Source organism: Labrus mixtus, chromosome 16, assembly GCF_963584025.1.
Source record: "Labrus mixtus chromosome 16, fLabMix1.1, whole genome shotgun sequence".
NCBI lineage: Eukaryota > Metazoa > Chordata > Actinopteri > Labriformes > Labridae > Labrus > Labrus mixtus.
Window position 1 is genome coordinate 22,509,417 of NC_083627.1, and position 19,973 is coordinate 22,529,389.

General features: G+C 42.6%; 2 protein-coding genes across 3 annotated transcripts; one reads left to right on the forward strand and one right to left on the reverse strand.

The window, feature by feature from the left end:
* stmn2b (stathmin 2b) lies at nucleotides 1-10,156 on the forward strand. 2 transcript variants are annotated; one of them, XM_061059023.1, is made up of 5 exons: nucleotides 1-160; nucleotides 6,003-6,098; nucleotides 6,232-6,407; nucleotides 7,049-7,240; nucleotides 8,301-10,156. In XM_061059023.1, the coding sequence occupies exons 1-5, from the start codon at nucleotides 142-144 to the stop codon at nucleotides 8,358-8,360; spliced, it is 543 nt and encodes a 180-aa protein (XP_060915006.1). In that variant the 5' UTR covers nucleotides 1-141; the 3' UTR covers nucleotides 8,361-10,156. The 2 variants fall into 2 exon arrangements, with proteins under 2 accessions (XP_060915006.1, XP_060915007.1); XM_061059024.1 differs by having other exon boundaries at nucleotides 6,235-6,407.
* Nucleotides 10,157-12,033: 1,877 nt separating this feature from the next.
* On the reverse strand, nucleotides 12,034-14,844 carry hey1 (hes-related family bHLH transcription factor with YRPW motif 1). The gene is made up of 5 exons (XM_061059022.1): nucleotides 14,687-14,844; nucleotides 14,496-14,571; nucleotides 14,301-14,384; nucleotides 14,088-14,169; nucleotides 12,034-13,804 (listed from the first exon to the last, which is right to left on the reverse strand). The coding sequence occupies exons 1-5, from the start codon at nucleotides 14,770-14,772 to the stop codon at nucleotides 13,134-13,136; spliced, it is 999 nt and encodes a 332-aa protein (XP_060915005.1). The 5' UTR covers nucleotides 14,773-14,844; the 3' UTR covers nucleotides 12,034-13,133.
* Nucleotides 14,845-19,973: the final 5,129 nt, after the last annotated feature.

The following is a 19,973-nucleotide window of genomic DNA, read 5'->3' on the forward strand; positions in this document are numbered from 1 at the left end:
AAAACAGACCACCAGGCGCACCGGCAGCCCCTGTCTCTGCTGACTCAGTGCCTTACCAGCAGTCCCTTCACCCCGAGATACAGCACCCAGCTACTGACGCACTCTGCTCCGGTCCACCAGCCCCGGCTTCACCGTACAGACATGGCTAAGACCGCTATCGGTGAGTTGAACACTTTCCTCCATTAGGCTACATGTTTTTTAGGGAATTTACCAACGCCTTCGCAGGTTTGAAGGATGCTGAGAGGCTGTGGCGACACCCATGGCACAAAAGGATGCTGAGGATGGGTGAGAGGGAGCGGCCAAACTCCTCTGCAAGTCACTTCTCCAAGAATTAAGTTTCTTAACTGCATTTTCATATTTTTCAATCTTTGTTTTTTTTTTTTTCTTTGCTAAAATGAATACAGGATATTTATGTGGAGAATGACTGGTGCTAAATCCAAAATGAGTGTCGATCAATGTGAGTCAGTTTGGATTCAGTTTGCCATTTTTGTGACGCATTTAAAAAAAAAAAAAAATCAATCTAACTGTCTTATTGAGCAGAATGAAGGTGAGACAGGTGGGGCTATTTACCATCACACAGCAGCATTTAGTCGATGTCTGCGTGCCGCACCTGCCCCCTTATTGCCTGACTCAGAGCCGTGCAGCATAATGCAGCGCCAGCGACCCCACCCAACATCTCCGGTCCCTTCAAAGCGAGCCAGCCTCTCTCTCTCTCTCTCTCTCTCTCTCTCTCTCTCTCTCTCGCTCTCTCGCTCTCTCTCTCTCTGTCTCCTTTTCTTTTCTCGCTCTTTCTCTCGGTAGGGTGTGAAACATTTAACTGTATCAAATCTCCTTATGAAAACTGGGCCATCCTTGTGTGTTGCTGTTGTTGTAAAGCTTGCTCCCCCAAATTCTGTGTGGTGTGACCGCAAAAGGCATGAATGAAAGAGAGAGAAAAGGGAGGAGAAAAAAAACATCCCTTTGCAGAATTGCTTTGCAGTCGAAGGAATAATTTAAGACTGGGGATGAAAATCAAATATCAGACTCCAATTTTATTAGGGAGGTTACAGACTGTGAATGTGGGCCATTTTAGATGATGATGGGCCAAAATAGCAGAATGTGTCAGTATTTGATTGAGATATGGAAGAAAAATAAAATATGATTGCATGTCATGGAAGAGGCCAGGCCTGGTGTCAGATATCCATGCTTGATATATATTGATTATATTTGTAGGAATTTGATTATTTCAATTCATCACTATCTGGGCGGTCTTGGGTCTATTTGACCTGCAGACTAAATCAATATGGAGCCTTTTGACATTTATAACATCAAGGAAAGTGGACACACTTTTAAGATTGTGCGTTTACATACCGACAAGTCTAATGTATGTGTGTCCAGTCTGGGAGACGGTGTTTGTTTTCTGCTCGACTACACTCTTGATTGATGGAGGGCCATGCAGACAGACAGCAATAAGGTGCCTGGTGTCTGTGCCGAGGGACACACAGCTACTAAACCCTGACTGTCATAGTTATTTCCCCCCTCTTCCTCCTCCTCCTCCTCTTCCTCCTCCTCCTCTTCTTCTCTCTTCTCGGTGATGTGAGCTGTGGACAGGCAGAATAGGACGGGAGCAGACACTCGGGGGAGAAAGCAGTCAGCACGCTGCAGGTTCACTGAGTTCATGTGGGCTCTTAATATTTAAAATCGCATGTGGAGTTTGATTCCAAAGTAATATGCTTCATTAAAAGTTTACTGCTGCGTGGAAGGGTGATAAAACAGCACAATAGCCCCCTGTATGTATTATAAGACTCACTCCTGTATGCATTAGACCTTAGAGCCCTTTTACTGATCCTTATCATGCACTCTTGACTCATCCAATAAGGTGTGGTCACTCAGCTCCTTCGCCCTAAAATCAATTCCTTTGTGTACAGAGACACAAGCCTCTTAGGAAATTATCATACCACCATTTGCAAGAATGACAAATGCTGCTGTATCTCCTCAACTTATCATACGCATCACTACCACTGCAAAAGCTCATATCATGTGCGTAAAGCTCACAGCTCTCCCCCCGACTCATTATTCATCCTGATTTATCCCCCGGATCCCCATCGATCAATGCAGCACACTCCCATTCCTGGTTCAGATGACCGCTGCTCTTAAAGGAAGAGGTGACATCAATCCAGCAGTGATGCTATGCCATCTGTTCGTCACTTTTGAAAACTATAACGTCAGTTAATGACAGCTCGAGTCCTCGTTTGGCAGATGGCATCCTCAGGTGCTATAACCAGCAAACTCCGGGAATTTCACACCCTTACTTTTAAAAAGAAAATTGTCAGAAACCTATTTCCTCCTGCCACACTGTGTTTGATGCTATCACTCTGCACTTGTAATACGATGTTCTGAGCTGAGACATTTGGATGACTCATGAATTGTATCAAAACAGCATCTTAATAATGCTATTTTGGTAGAAAGACAGCAATTTAGGTCGAACAAAATCTCTTATTGCAGCTTCTTAAATGTTAGGATTTTTGCCTTTAATAAACAAGTCATTTTAAGATTTTCGATTTTCAAAATGATTGATCAATGTTTTAATGAAAAGATGTATGGATTAAAGATGATCTTTAGTTCCAGCCCTAGACTCTGATCTCCTCAGACAGACTCAGGGTGTGGTTCAGGGATTTGCCACCGGCTCATCCCTCCTACATTAAATGACTGGACCTGCCCCCCGATCATCTGGGTGCCATAATGTTTCCTTTAATAGCCAATTTTTGCTGTTGCCGGGTGGCCATGCCGTAAAGTGCCAGTATGTGCTGAACACAGATGCCAAGCCAATACTGCGGCTTTGCTATGGCACCCAGGAGGGCAGAAAACATTGTGATACACGGGGCACTTTGCTCCCAGCCTCGTCTACAGTATCTTTGGGATTTTTTTTTCACATAGCACATTTTCTCAATTTTCTGTTTCAGTGCCTGCAGTGGGGGTTGGGCCCTTTTCAGAGATGAAGAGAAAATAGGTTCACAGGGAGTGAGACAAAAAAAAGGAAGAAAAGTAGGAAACAGAAGTGTGGTGGTTTTGTGCTAACGCCGAATTTATGATCCCAGGAGATGCAGAGAGAGTGGGAGAAAATGGAGAGAGAGAGAGAGCACAGGGTTTGAGAGGGAGAAAGCATCAGCAACAGAAGAGATGGGGGGGGGGGGGGTGCAGGAGGTGCAGGGGATGCTTGCGGCGGGGGAGGAGGAGGAATAGGTCGTTATTGATGATCTGTGCTCTCTGGCTGATTGATTGAAAGAGGAAGGATGCAGGTTGCTGGCTGTGTGTCTGTGGTCAGGGCCGGAGGAGCAGCTCTCTCTGTCGTCTTCAAACCAGCCTGCAAAGGAGTGTAGTGGAATCATCAAAAGTGGTGACATCTCTGTCTCCATTTGTCTCACCTCAGGTTGATATATAAGAATCTGAATTCCAGCCAGAGTGTTTGAACTGATAATCGTCTCTGGGCTCTTTCTGCTTTGAAATTCAATCAGGATCATTTGTCTTTTTTTTTTTTTTTTTTTTTTATGCGGCTGATCCGCTGGGAATGAGCTTATTACTACAGCAGTTACAGGAGGAGGAGATTGGTCCTCTCAGGAGAAATACAGCTACAATTTCAAGATTTTTATTTTTTTGCTCAGCAGAGAATCTCATATATTTTTGATTAGGGATATAAAAGAAAAACTCCATGGCTCAGCGTTAGATCGCAGTCTCAATTTACAGGAACGCTTATCATCCAGGATGGAAAAGAACGTACTCTGATACAGGTCAAATAGTAAAAACCAAGTTTATTCTTCTGGAATATGACGACGCAAAGTAGAAAACAACTGGAACAACTTGTCAATCTATCGATTACAAATTGACAATCAGGACCTACGACTTAAAGTCATTTTTAATCAGGAAGTCCGAGCTTAGGGGTCGGGAATAACCATATTGGAGTTTAGACTGTATTTCTGAAGTTCTATCTTAACAATTAACTAATAAGTAGAAAAGATCAAGAAGCAATAAGAATAGGTGTCGCCTTAGACTAGAAATCAATCTGTAAATCATCAGTTTGATGCCATTATTGAACACAGAAAAAGGCTCCACCCAGAGCCTGGCAGCCACTAAACAACAATCTCTGCTGATCTGCTCCATAAGCACTTCAAGTAAATTAGCTGCTCCACTGGATTGTTAACTGTTTGAGTCTTCAGCTGTCAAGTGGGGCTGTGAGTGGGAGAAAATGGCTGCTGTGGTCTTGACATGTACACACACACTTAATGAGACTATGACAAGCCCCCAAATGGCCCCCCCTCCCCTCTCGTCAGTAGAAATGGTATGGTCGGCTAATTACAAACTAAAGCAGCATCCACCTGAGGCGGTGGCTTCCATTAGGCGGTCCTGGGGGCGTTTATGGTGGCTGTGAATCCCACTGGGAGCTGTCCCGTTTTGCTGATTTTTATTTTTTATTTTTTTAAATCCTCCCTCCTGTCTGTGAATTTCAGAAAGTTGCCGCAATCTTTTTTCTCCATCTTCGTCCATCTACTTTTTTCTTTTCATCTGAGAGAAATCTTAATATTTTCTGCTTCTCTGCCAAACTCCACCTTAATCTTCTTCCACTTTTTTTTTTCACCCGCTTCGACGCTCACACCCTCTCTCACTTCCTCCTCAGGGAAAGGGTTAACAAGGCCATCAGAGAGTAGTGAGAGCTACATCTGAGAGTTGATCACATTACCGTGGCGTCTGCCAGTCTGCAGGGCAGAAAGCGAGACACAGAGAGAGAGAAAAAGACGAGTGAAGGGAAAATGAGTACGGGGGAGGATTTGGATTAATCATACTGTACACTGAACTCCACCATGGAGAAGCTTTTCCAAACTAAATCTCATTTCTGGCTTTGCTACTGTAGCGTGCTGCGAATCATGAATCAATGTGGCACATTTGAGCCCCGCAGGCATGTGCTATAGGTGATGGATAGTACCTTTTTATGACAGTAGGCATGCAAATCTCTTCTATGAGGCAGTGCACCTTTTCAGGACAAGCAGAGTATTTCACTACCTGCAGTGAGTTGCAGATATTTTTTGCCGTTCTCCCTGCAGGGACTACTGCTGAACTCTGGGCTCATATTACCAAGTAGCAGGTGCCAAAAAAAACACAAGAATGAAAAATCAAGGTTAGACAAGATAGGTTATTCTTTCCTTTCCTTTTTCTTTTCTTTCCTTTTTTTGCCCGTCTGCCCTTTGGAGCACTTTGTTCCTACATATTGAGCTTAATGCAGGTTGCCAGATACAGCAAGTATAATATGATGCCGACTTTGCATCACTGTTGTTTACTTTATGGGCCATTAATGCACCAGGGGAAGGAAAGTCATATCGCTGTATTTTGCTGATAAGCTAAATCTTTGGCTTATAGCTTTCTCTCCAAAAGCCAAAACAACAAAGATAAGAAAAACTCAGAGAATCCCCCAAATCCATCGCAAATCCAGGCTTCTCAACCTTCCTAATTTCCTCAAAAGCAAAAAATAAATCAGTGTTGGGTTTTTTTTTTGGTGTTAGCTGCAGAGCTTGCTTTAGGACAATAATAGGGCGTTGGTCTGGCGACGTTAATAAATAATAGACCAAAATGAAATGCATTGCTAATGATGTGTGGAGAATCCTGTGGGGAAAGGCAGCATCTTGGGTGTTTGGGAAAATTAGGCCAAACAAGGACACATCCATCCTGCTCGCCTCACTGAGGAAACAAAGGCTGCGAAATGCCTCGAAAAACCCAGAATGCTTCAGCTGCAGACACTGCCTTTGATGACTTTCTCTTTTGGTGGATCTGATGAATAATCATGGGCCAAAAAAAATCTGGTTACATACATCAAGGGCCTCCTGTGGAGGTGGAAGTGGGTTAATGATGCTTCATCTTTTTGTTTGTGTGTTAGTAGGTTAATAATATGTCCTCTATGTTCTATGTGTGTTTCATCAGTGTGTATAAAGACGTGACAGTAACAAACATTTGTTTTCTTTTATTTGCCTTCACAGCTTACAAAGAGAAGATGAAGGAGATTTCAGTTCTCTCACTCATCTGCTCTTGTCTGTACCCCGAGACCCGTAAAAACATCATGGGTGACTTCGAAGGTAATCACATATTTAATAATTTTCTTCCTTATTAATCAAACTTAATTACAAAAGTCAAACGGAGGCATCAAAGGGATTTTCTTTCTTTTCTCTCTCTCCGTCTGTGTTCCTTGTAAATGTCCACGCACACAAGCAGACCTGGACATCAAGCCCATTAACAAGCGAGCCTCAGGCCAGGCCTTTGAGGTGATCTTAAAGCCGTCCTCCCCCGTGTCTGATGTCACCCACTGCGTCACCACCCCCCCAAAGAGGGACGTTTCCCTGGAGGACATCCAGAAGAAACTGGAGGCAGCTGAGGACCGGAGGAGAGTAAGGATGCTTCCAATCAATTTCACTGCACCCAGCTGCCATGTCTGACTTTGTCTAAACAACAAATAAAAAGCCAATAATAGCTTTATGTACACTGAAAACTAAACAGTTTCTGAACCAAATCAGAGAAATGTAACAAACTATCACTGGTATGCTGTGATGACTTATTTCCTTGTCATCTATGTGATTAAATTGCTGGTCGTTTGGTTCATTTGTGCTTTACTGCAGCCACAAAACTGCCGGAAAAAATCTACTCTGACACCGGCTAATTCCTGCAACTCATTGATTTGAATGTTCATAAGTCAGTAAGGCAGCTGACAAATCCATTAACCCACCAACGAATCAATCACATGATCAATAACACAGTTTGACGGCTTTTTTTTAAACAATACTGTAAGTCAGACATATGTGAACAATATAAGTGTTTTACATACCAGAAGCTGATGAAGGTGGCAAGATAAGAAGCCATCTCATGCTTATCATTAATGTATTATTCTGTTTAGTTGCAGCTGCTCTGACTCCTGCTTAATTCTAAAGAAAAATCAATAATTGGTTTTCTGTAAATCAGTGTCCCGCTATCGACCTTTACCCTCCGGCTCATTCTATCTGCCGCCCGTTTCTCCTCACCCTCCCTCCCGCAGTCCCAGGAGGCGCAGGTACTCCAGGCCCTGGCTGAGAAGCGGGAGCATGAGCGCGATGTGCTGCTGAAGGCCATGGAGGAGAACAGCAACTTCAGCCGCATGGCCGAGGAGAAGCTCCAGATGAAGATGGAGCAGAACGAGGAGAATCGGCTGGCTTACCTGGCGGCCATGATGGACCGCCTGCAGGAGAGGGTGAGAAGCTAGAAACATCGATAGTCTACTCCTAGGTCAAAAATCTCAAAACCCTTCTCACAGTTATTCAAATAATCTGGAATTTAACTGTGTTTTATTAAGATCACTATCTGTTTTATTGCCAGTACAGTGGAATTAATAAAAGTTAGTTCTAAATGCTCTCTCAAGTCTTCAACACAGTGTTAGTTATTCAAATTTCCATTAAACTATTCATATATTTATTTCTTGGCATAGTGTCTTATGTAGTAAATAAAGCACTTAATGTGCTTCTGTTGTACCAGTAAAATGTCTACAAGCCTAGCCTGGTAGCTAGAATACAATATTCAGAGAGGTCAAGTCAAATGCCTCACAAGCTACAACATTAATGCTACATGTTTTTACAATAGACCTACTGTACATAAGGAGTTAGACGTAGATGTTGCTAACTGATGCTAATCTACTCGAAACGTTTTATGTTCAGTAATGTAGGTATGAAAATGCACATCTTCACAGGTAACATATTTAGCAGTATTATTATCATGTTTATGCATAGATATGTGAGTGTATTCCTTTAGCTAACTCGTTCAGTCTGAAAGTTAGCAAGCTAACTTTAGCATTGTCAGTTTCTTCAGATGGCTTTGTTTGAGTTACTCTAGGTAAGCTAAACAGTGTGATACAACCAGTTTTTAATTCAAATAAAATGTATAGATCTTCACATACTTCACACTAATATGTTTGTTAGGTCAAGTCTAAGCTAAGGTTGTGCTTGTGCAGCTGGCTCTGTGTGCAGAGTGGGAAAAGGGGAGAAGATAAGTAAGATTAGGCACATCTAGGAAAGAAACAGAGGGTAAGAAAGGCTGGTACACCTGCTTGACCGCTGTAAAAAGAAAGCATAGAGGAGGCTGACAAAGATACAATCTTGTGCTTGAAGGGTGGGAGATAAAGAATAATGTGAGTGGGAGAGAGGAGGACTGGAGGCAGGAACGGAAAATTAAGTAGCTTGTCACTGCAAAGGTCAAATAAGAGAAATGTTGTCAGAAAAGCGCTGAGAGTAGAAATTCAATTTGTGTTTTTCTTTCAGGAGAGGCACGCTCAGGAGGTGCGCAAGAACAAGGAGTTGAGAGAAGAAGTGACAGCGTGAGAAGCCCCAACAGGTTCAACATCCCAACCCCCAAACCCCACCCACCAACCCACAGCCACTTCCCCGACCCTGAAGAACACCCCTCTCTCTCTCCCCACCTTATCCAGCATATACCCACCTCTCAAACCCCCCCCCTGCCATACTCCCCCATAATTCTAGGAAACTACCACCGCCTGAGACGCCACCCCGAGACAGTGGGAGGTTCAAATGAGGTTGGGGGTGGGAAAAAAAAAAGCAAAAAAATCATTTTAAAAAAAAGGGAAGGAAAAATTAATGTCTCCCACCCACTCTTCCAAAAAAAGAATGTTTTTGCTCCGTTTCGAATGACAAGAAAAGAAAAATCAAATTGAGAAGCGACAGTGGGTATTGGTTTTTGTAAATACTTCTTTTTTTGTTATATACAGTACGATACAAGCAGCAAAAGTATTGATTGCAGTGTGCCATTTTTTTCTATATAAGTTTCCTCTCCTTGCATATATATGGATGTAATTATTTGTTCATTTTCATGTTTTTATTGGTTCCTTCATTTCAGCCTGATGATCTTTTCAGGCCTAGGTGTTTGTTGTGAGTTTGCCAGCTAGCTGATGTTTGTTGTGATTGGCTGAGTCCTCACAAGGCCCCCTGTATCCTGGCTCCGTTCCCTAAAATCCCTTCTAGTGGCTACTCACTCATTTGACCCTGCGGTTTTCGGAAACAAAAATCAGATCCCTGCTTGGTCCGAGTGATTTTCCATCCGTTTTTTTTTGCCAATGTTCCAATTAGTGAGGGACCAGTGCAGGAAAATTGGCAGAAGAAAAGGGGACAGTTTGCTTCCTGTGGGGACTGCAGGCCATCACTGCACATCCAATCCTCTGAAGTAGATGAGGAGAACACTATAGCATTTAATGAGCCCATCCTTCCCTCCATCTTCCCCTCCGTCTGCAACCTCTTCATCTCATCACATACATACTGTAGAATCACTCACTCACACGCTCTCCACATGGGCAGGCGTTTAGCCAATCATAGCACAGAGCTCAGTTTGGAGCTTGCTAAATTCTGTCCATCTGGCACTGGAAAAAAGCTCACAGAACATCCCCGACCAGTGCCCTCTTATATTCCTCTGAAACAAGCATCCAATCACAACTCAACCACATGTTACTGTAATAAAAACACAACTAGGATTAAGGAACGCTGGAATGCATAAAAACTTTCACCCAATATCAAACTTGTTACTGTGAATCTAATAGGGAGAAAAAAAAACAAATAAATCAATCTTGCTCCGTTTCATAAAAGGCTAGAGTAGTGCTCAACATCAGCAGCACTGACTGGAATCATTGCACTTCACTCCACTGTAAACGTCCGCTGCAAAGTTGGCACAAGAAAGATATTGAAGCCATAACAGGTATCGCTGCAACGATGATCCATGAGAACAGTATTTCCATCTGTAAAGGTGTATATGAGTGTATTAAAGTATCCAAAAAAGTTTGTAAGCAGGGGTTGCTGAAGCCTGTCGGTGACACGCACGCACGGTAAAGGCCCATAGAAGTGTGTGAGTGTGTGTGTGTGTGTATTTCAGAGAGGGCGGATAGATAAAAGAATGTATGTGCCATGTTGATATTGATCAGGTGAAGTGTAAACCATTACAGTGTGTAAAAAAACTGTCAAAAGATCATCACAGACAGTGGTCATCCTACCTGCCTCTCTCTCTCTCTCTCTTTCTCTCTCTCTCCTCTGTCCATCTGTGTGTTTCCCCCTCTCCACGTATATCTTTGTGAGCAAGCAGTGGTTAATAAAGGTTTGGGGTTCAGTGAATGAAACTGCCTTTTGAGTGTGACTTCTTTCAGATACCAGAGCATGTATCATCAGGGAATCAACTAAATGTTGTTTTCTTTGTTAATTAGGCTACAATCTTTACAATGAATAATTAATCTGTGCTGTCTCTTTAAATAAGTAAACAGGAGAAAATGCCATCATTACTCTTCAGGGACTGAGTTTAAAAATGTATCTTTCAATTTATGTTTTTTCATTTTTGTAATGCTTAGAATCACCGCTTGTATCCATTGGCTTTACAATCAGCAAAGTCTAAAAAAGCCTGCTCTATAAAATCTAGATTCAATATCAACCGTCATCCTGGTTCACATTTCTGCTTCAATTAAATAAAACCGCATCCCAAATTGTTGCTTCCATCAAGAAGTCAAGACGACACAAAGCAGTGTGAGACGTGCAGTGTTGCAAGATCAATGAATCAATCAAACTTTATTTATATAGTACCTTTCAGACAAATTAAATTGCAATTCAAAGTGCTTTACAAGAGTGCAGAAAAGTTATTGACGAAAAAGTAGTTTATAAAATCATTGAGAGACTAACGCACACCAATAAGAATTAAAAAAAATATATATATAAAAATGAAAAAAGAAAATATGACACAAAAGCAATAAGATATTAAAATTAATACATAGTTGGATAAAAAAGACAATACAATAATGTTAAGATTTGAATTTATATAAAGCAAAGATAACACTAGGACAATGCTAAATTACTATATGTGAAAGTAGACGAATGTTTAGTTTTTAAAATGTATAAAGATCAATATAATAATTATATGGCTAGAAACATGAACACAGGCTACTTAATAAATAAAAGGCGGAAACAGTGCATTTTATGAAGTTAACTACTTTCTACTTAACAGAATATTGTTAAATTTTTGCTTTGGTTACTTTTAATTCAGTAAATAAATCTAAGCACGTCTCCTAACACCTTCCTCGGCCCTTCCAAAGTGTCCATATTTTTAGGATCCCTGTACATGAAGTACCACTTATGACCAGCAGGGGGAGACAAAAGATAAGTTGTCTCAGCTCTAAAATCTCATTGACCTTGTCATTTTTTTGGCTGCAGTGAAGCTTACATCACTACCTGGCCCTTCCTCAGCTTTAGTACTAGAGGAACAAGGTTAAGGAGAAATGACGCAAGACGACAAAAGGGAAAGAGGGGAGTGTACGTTTTTAGAGAAAGATGAAAGAGAGAGGGATATTTTGGCTGGAGTGTTTCGGATTAGAAGAAGAAGAGGGGACGGCGTGTAGGAGTTGAGAACAGAGGGTGCAGCTGGTGCGAGCTGAAACGATGGCAAAGGGACAAAAGTGTTCTGTGCACACTTCCTTTCTCACCGTTTTTTTTCCCGTCCCCCTCTCTCTCCTTTTGATCCCCCTTGTCCCGTTCTTTTCTTCCCCCTCTCCTGCTCCATTTTTCTACTCTGTGCTCCACATCCCTCCCTTCTTCCTCTCCTTCTTCATCCTCTTCCAACCATCCCTCACTCCTTCTTTCCTCCTCCTTTAGTTCCCACGCGGTGCATGGGGCCAGCCGGGCTGCTATTGTCCAGGATATCCCCTCCTTGTTAATGGTTTCCTGTGCACACACAAGAGGGCCGCTGAGAGAAACAAGCAGCCTCATCTGATACCAATGCATTGACACATACTGCCAGTGCACCCACACACACATACACACACACACACCCACACACACACACACACACACACGCACACACACACACACACACACACACTCACACACACTCACAGATATAAATATAGATGCAAACATGCAAATAAAAATTATTTTTAACCATATGCACACTGTCAATCAAGCTCAAACAGACATGCAAATGCACACGTACAAAAGATGCCATAAAAGCCACAAGTGATTTATCTGAACTCTTTTATTACAGGGATGATGTCATCACCACAAGCAACAGCTTTAAAAAAAAAAGGCTGAACAATCTGATTCGTATGTGCTTGCTTGAGCTTTTTTACAACCATCAAATATACAAACGTAAAGTGAGGATTACCAGTAGAAACCAAAGAATCAGAGGGTAAGCAGGAGTTAGTGTTTTTAAAAGGAGCTCTATTGCCTTGTTTAACTGATGTGAAGCCTAAAAAAAAATAAAAGTTATTTTTTTGATGATTACTGACGCTGCTACTTTAAACTTGTACAAGAAAACAACTTACAGACAGGATGATTTAAAACAATGCAAACACCTGTTACATGAGAAATGTGGAAGGCTGCTTGAAATTGGTGTTAAAAAAAAACACATATGAAGCCCCATTTGTAAAGGAAGACATTTACAGTACAGAGGAAACCTAAGGAATGAAGCTTAAACAACGCACCATATGAGGCTTTGTGTAAATCATGGTTATGTTTATTTCAAGCAAGCTGGTAGCTAACTTCTGTTCCCAGTATTGAGTCAAACAAACAGCTGGTTTCGGTTATTCCAGCCCATAAAATGCTTTAAAAAGGGGGTGACTCTCGACCACCTCAGGCCCTCCTTTCACTCCCCCCCCCCCCCCCCCCCCCCCCCTCCAACTCTGTATGTAACCAGGGCACTAACACTGGCTGTTTCAACTTAGAGGGGAAAACAATAAAGAGGGGGAGAAGTTTCACCCAGGAACTTGATGGGCGAGGAGTGCTTGACCATCTGGAAAAGCTGTGATCCTGATAGGCTGAGAACAGTGGGTGAAACTTCTAGAGGGGTGGGCAGGAACTCAGATCAATCACAATAAATCATTGTTGCTTTTTTTAGTCGTGGTCTCCCTCCTCGCTTTTTTTTTTTTCCGTCTATACAAAACACAATACATTAGCAAGAAAATAAAAATCCTATAGCTATTTGGGATGTCAACATCATAGAAAAAATAGAACTTTCTTAGCTGAGAAAAATATAAAGTCTTGTCCGTTTAAAAGTCCAGCTCAGCCGGGGAGTAAAGTGAGTCTTTATGCAGAAGTCGTGGAAGGTTTTCACCTTAGTCAGAACGCTCCTATCTCCATCCCCCACGGTCTGTACGGTTTCCCAACGCTGGAGGTCGGAGCTGGAGGGCTGATGGCGGTAGCAGGGGAGAGGAGGGGGAAGGCGCTGAAGGGGAAGGGGAACGCCGAGAGGGAGGACAGGAGAGGAGGGGAGAGCTTGGAGGTTGAGGGGACCAGAGCAGGGTGTGAGACAGAGGCCGAACCAGCAGTGGTGTGGGGAACCCGGAGTGGGCCTTGATCTGAGTGGGGGGTGGCGCTGCCGCTGCGCCTTCCCGGGACGTGAGTCTCTGCAACCAACGATGATGATGAAGAAGAAGAAGAGGAGGAGGAGGTGGATGAAGTGGATGTTGTTGACAGAGGAGTTTGAGGGCTGCTGGTGGCACTGCGGGGTAAAGCTGCCAAAGTGGCCCCTTGTTGGTGCTGCAGGAGGAGGGGGTGCGTGAGGTGGGCGGGAGGGGACCCGAACGCGGAGCCCCACGCTAGGTGGCTCAGGCCGGAGTGAGCCTCCCTCTGGCTGGCGTAGTTGTTCAGGTGGGAGACCAGGCGGAGCCGCAGAGGGTCTGTGCCATCTAAGCCTTCGATGATGCTCAGGTAGCGAGCCGTCTCAGCCAAACACTCCCGAAAACCAAGACCCCGGTAGTCCATCGCCAGGGCATGGGCATCAAAATAACCTGGTGAGAGGACAGGAGGACAGCAAATGAGTCACCTCAACTGCACACTAGAAAACAAGCTTTGTTGAAATAATTATTATTATTATTATTATTATTATTATTAATTAAAACCTGCCAGACTAGCTGGCCTCTCCTTTTCATTATTCATCCTTTTAAATTACAGAATGGGAAATTAGGCACAAAGTTATCTACTCCAGATTTCCCCCTCTTTTCATTTTTTTCTTTCTTTTTTTTCCCACACGATTCTTCAACACCTTAAACACCTAATGGATCCCAGACATACCTTTGCCTCCAGCAGCGTGAAGCATCTTCAGATGGTCAACAGTCATCTGCAAAATCTCTGCCTTTTCCAGTTTGGCTGAGCCCTTCAAGTGAGGAGGAGACAATTAAGATGTAAAATAATTGCATACAAAAGGAGAAGTGGTGCCATATTTTGGGGCTTTAAATGGATTCTGAGAAGTTGATAATGAAGTCGAGATGGTGGGCTGTTGCTCACCTGTTTTTCGAAAGCGCTGGGAACGAGCCTGCGGAGCTCGCTGAGGCTGTTGTTGATCCTGTCACGGCGACGTTTCTCAATTATCTGAAGTGAAGAAAAACATTATTTGATTAGTTTCATCCAAACTTTGCAACATGCTCAAACTCAAACACGTTTTTTTTTTTTTTTTTTTTTCATTTAATGTAGGCTACTTACTCCTCGACGTCTTTTCCTTGCCTGCACCTGAGTGGATGTAGTGGGAGACATTGAACCCAGGGGAGAGCTGATATTCCTGAAAGAGATGAAACAGTGAGACTTCATCAAAATGAACTTTCCCATGTGTTTCGTTTATATTAAATCTACAAAGAGTCAAGCATAGCTATCACGTTAGGGCTAAAATAACTCACCCATTCTCATCCGCGCTTTCTTTCTCCACCTCAATAGTCTCATCCAGCTCGCTGTCCGAGGAGCTAAAGTCGTGATTCCGTTTCATTTTTGATTGAGTCCACAATAGTCCTTCAGAGAACCTGTTGTGTCTGCGTCTGAAGTGCGTCTGCCCAGGTTTGCCCGGAGCGTCTCTCTGTTTGAAGCGCTCAGCTTTCCCACGGTGTCATTTCAACTGTGGAGCCAGCCAGGAGAGGCGGAGACTCTCGGCAATGCAGCCAATCACAAAGCGGGAGCGAGTTTGAGTGACAGTGCAGTTGGCCCAAACACACATCAGTGCGCTTGGACAAATTCAGGGAGGAAACAAAAAGGTAAGACCTCTCACTACAGAAGGATGACTGCCAGAGAGATCAGAAGTCTTCTATCTAACTTTGAAAACACTTTCATTTACTCTTACCAGGAAATAAATGTTTTGAAAAGTTGTCCAGGTTTTATGAATAGATCCTACGAATGCTCATATTTACTTTGCACTTTCTCCACTTGTTTTTTTGCAAAAGTTTAAAAGCTTTAAGTAAACACTTTGTCCACCCTGTGGCTGTCCTGGATGTATTTCTATTACATTCTGTGACCTTTTTCAAGAGAAATGTTGATCCTATGTCATTACATTTAAAATGTTTGTATTTCCATTTTTTCTCAAACCAGCATGGTGCTTGTTTCCAATTTGAGATTCTGGTCTATTTTTTTTTTAACAGATGTGTGATATGTTTAAAAGATTCAGAGCATTTTCTCAGAGGAGCTCAAGCTTAGTGGCTTGATTCTTCATCCAAGTTCAAGAAAAATTTGGAGATTAACCCACTCTATCGATAGTGACATTTAAATTGGCTTTTTCAGATCAACATCTTTGTAATTATTTCCCGATAAGGCTCTTTTTTTATTAACACTTTCTAACTCAAACATAGCATAATCTTTCAAGACAACACAAAGATTACTTATGCTCATCTAAGATGAATTGACACCCCGAAAAGACCATGTAGACATCCTGCACATAAACCAAAGATTGAAGACATCTTCATTGCTTATGTCAAGTAGGCCTATTTTATTGGCAAAAACTATGTCTAAATTTTTTGATTCATTAGCCTTTTAAAGACAATTCAATCCTCCCATGTGCCAGTCAGGCCTTTTCCTGCAAAGTTAAGATCATGTTTGTGACACTCTTTTTACAGTCTACGCACTAGCCGCTGGAGTGAGTCATCTTTCAATGCATAGAAGATCTTTGGAGAAACTTTGACAGCGGTCCAATGGACTTTCGGTCCGTGACTTGCCCCCCCTCCCCCCCTCCCCCCTCCCACCTCCTCCTCGTGTGTGTCCCGGTGGTGATGAGGAGTGGCTGGCCGGCTGTCAGCACGCGCTGGCCGTGGGAAAGTTCCCTAACCGGCGCTGATAACCAATCAGAGGCCGGCGGCCGTCTCCGGCGCTGGAATGAATGGAGCAATTGGTCGGGGCGACGGGCGGTCTGCGAGCGAGCGTGTGAACCTGTAATCCAATACTAACTCAGCCCGGAGGAGAGACAGGGAGCACTGCCGCAACCAGAGGAAGCCACCAAAGTCTAATCTTACCCCACTGAGAGACCTCGTGCACGGTAAAGACGCTGTGGGGACTTCAAGGTCTGTCTCAAAGTACCAAACAAAAGAGCAGAATGCAATCAAAGCCGTCCTCCTCTTTTTCCCCTGCGGAGTTTCCACATCATCACCACCACAAGACTGGTGGCTCCTATAATGGTCACACACACACACACACACACACACACACACACACACACACACACACACACACACACACACACACGCACACAAACACACACTCCACACACTCCACAAATAATTTGACAGATCTGCTGGTGTGTGTTTGTATACATGGTGGGTTCTTGTTACTGCATGTGGAGACAGAGCTCTTCAGTGGAGGGTCTCCTGCAGGGCCCCGGATTGTAAGCACATTTCAAATAGGCCTACCATGACAGCCAATGGTAAAGAGCGATACATTGAGACTAGCTTTGTCATGACTTAACAGACACTAATGACAGCCATCAGAATCAGCTTTATTAGCCAGGTATTCTCACACAAGGAATTTGACTTTTCTTAACCCTGTAAATAGAAGAAATAGTCCAACATTTCAAAAGGAAGAGTTTGGCATTTCTGCAACTTGTTTTCACTTTCTTACAGAAATTTGGAAGAACCCTAACTCCTATAACTAGCTATCAAGCTAGCTTTAGGGAATGAACTTCCAGACTCCATTCGATCTGCAGAGTCCCTCTGCACCTGTAAGAAAAAGCTAAAGACCCAGCTCTTTCATGAATACCTACTAACTTAATGATGATGGTCTCAATATCATTGATGATGATGATGGTAATGACGATGGTTTTTGTTTGATAACGATGACTTATAAGATGGTTTCTATACTGATTAGAGCTCTCAAGAACTGCCCTCAATGTTGTGCTTTGCCTCTGGTCACTTCCTGTCAGCACCTGTGTGTCCAATCAGACTCAAAGCTGATCGTTTGCTCTTACTGACATTGTTCCCTTTTTTCTAGATCCTTGCTTGTGTTGTACTTACTCTCTGACTCTCTAAGTGAATTGTAGAATTGTAGAATCAAGCTACACAAGGCAGTTGTTTGTTTTAAAGGCCATTGACACTTGTAAAAAAAACTCCTGATATTTGCCAGAGGAGCTGCATGTGTGAACGCAAATAGCCACATTTTTACGAAGGAGATTATAGATAGTTGCATGTGTAAAAACGGCTTTAGAGAGAAGCTAGCCCTGCTACGTTAACATACATTTTTCCATACACAATAGGCTACATTTCACTTATTAACACATTATGTTTAATTCAAATGTGAAAAATAAACTATTGTGAAAATGATTATTTATTGTCTCAGGTGAGCTATTGTTTATTTCTTGCCTCCGTTCAGTTGCTAACAGCCAGTGCAGACTCAAGGAAGTATGCAAGCCAGGCAATAGTCCAGTCCTAAGATTTGACTGAGATTTACATGTGCTGTTACCCCCCCCCCCCCCCCCCTTTTGTTTTTGTTGGAAAGGGCATGCTAACTGTTTCCACCTGTTTTTATAAGTCTGTATGCTAAGCTAAGCTTTCCACACGTTGGTTTTAGAACCAGTCCTTACCAGTCAATCATGTCATCTAATCTCCACATGAAAGCCTTTAATCATAATTTTCTAATACATTATTGCATTGCACTATATCTCAAAGTTAGTGCAATTTGTATTCAAGTATCATGCAGACTTCATGTGACCATGTAACACTACTACCTTTAGTGAAAACAACAAGATTAAATCATACATTTATGGATAAAGCTAAAATAGATCAAAAGAAAAGACTTGACTGGAGTTCAAGGGGAAACTGCATCTTGAACACTGAGTGAGGAAACATAAAACCATGTTTCATTAGAAATTCAAACAATAATGCATTATAAAGGAGACACACCACCATTACTCTCTGAGGGAAAGTACTGTTTTAGATTTGTTGTTCTAATAAAGAGCAACAGAAAACAATGAATTATAGAGAAGTCATTGCTGGCCTACACACGCACACACACACACACACACACACACACACACACACACACACACGTAGTAATATTGTATTTGGTGATCTTTATCAGTGGGAAGCTACCAACGGTGCTATAGTCATCACAGAGAGAGGAGGCTGCCTTGTTTGCTTCTTATGAATGAGAGGAAGCACTTAGGGCTGTTTTCATCTTATTGTTGTTGTACAAGGCTATGCTTAAAGCAGGACAGACACACAGATGCACTCCATTCATTCAGCAAACTCATTATTAGTGTGTGTGTGTGTGTGTGTGTGTGTGTGTTTGTGTGTATGCTTGTAAGGGATTTTTTGTTGGATCTACGTTCAGTTACATATAACCTGAAGCCTTAGTTACAATAAACACAGGTGTGCATCCACATTATACCGACTTTGAGAATGTGTGTGTGTGTGTGTGTGTGTGTGTGTGTGTGTGTGTGTGTGTGTGTGTGTGTGTGTGTGTGTGTGTGTGTGTGTAACCAGGGGGGAGAGGGAGAGGAGGGGATGGGATGGGGAGGAGGAGGAGGATGAGGAGAGGGGGTGAGCCCTCTCTTGTTGTATTTCAAGTTCAACCAGAGTTCCCACGCTGTTATTTTCTGCACTGCTGTCTTTGTTCTACCGGTCTCATCACATGTTGTGATTAGTAGGGCCTTTCAGGGGCCGCCCTTTGAAGGTGAGGGTCCGCAACACGACATCATCAAACCCTCCACCCTCCTCCGCCTCTTCTCTCCCGCTGCAAATCAGGCCACCAAAACTGACTCGAATGCTGGGACAAAATAATAATCAGGGTTTGCAGTGCCGGTTCACCTCCACTGCTCTCCTCTGCGCTTGTATTCAATTCTCCTTTTCTTTTCATGTCTTATTTTCTGTTTGCACATTTTTTTTCTGTTCTTTCCTTTTAACATGTTTCTTGTTTGATCTTCCCTCTATTGCAATTATTTCTTTGCATTTTGAGTTTTAACTCAAAGGTCATTTTCTCTCTCTAAACCCTCTCTGAAGCTGCAAAATGCTAATTATCGATACACATGGACGAGGGTCGGCTCAAATTAGGAGTTCGAAAAGCTTGATTCAAAGGCAACTGGAAGCTTTTTCAGAACTGAAGAAGCTTCTAGGAGGAGAGGTGGATGACAGAGAAACTGCAGACTTCAAAAGAGGAATAATTAAGAAGTCAAATGTAGCAATGTGCAGAAGTTTTAGCAGGACAATGAATACGTCTTCTGCCCACTTGCACTGCAGACTCAAAAGGGGTTTTGAATTTCTGTCCAATAGTCGGCCACTGGTGTATATTTTTAACTATTTATCATATCATCACATTAAAGGATTTTGATTTTTCACACTTAAATGTAATAGAAATCAAGTATATCCTCTGAAAATAACTCTGTGAGTCATGACTGTCTACACTGGGTGTAACACCCGAGTCCCACTGTCTGTGATGTTTTCAGAGTTTTCAGAGTCCTATCTTCAGTTTGTTTACATCGCCAGGACGGCCGGCTGACTCCTCCCCTCGTGTATAAAAGTTGTTTAATTGAGGGACTAGAGAAAAGAAGAATAACATACTGTACTCACTGATTAACTGTGTTTCTAGATCACGTTCATTTCAGGTAAATTTACATGCAGTGTGAAGATACGAGCATAATAAAGATCACTAGCATTAGCATGCTAACACAACAATGCAGCGTGAGTTGTTTTGGTTTCATGCTGGTGCTCAAGGGTGACA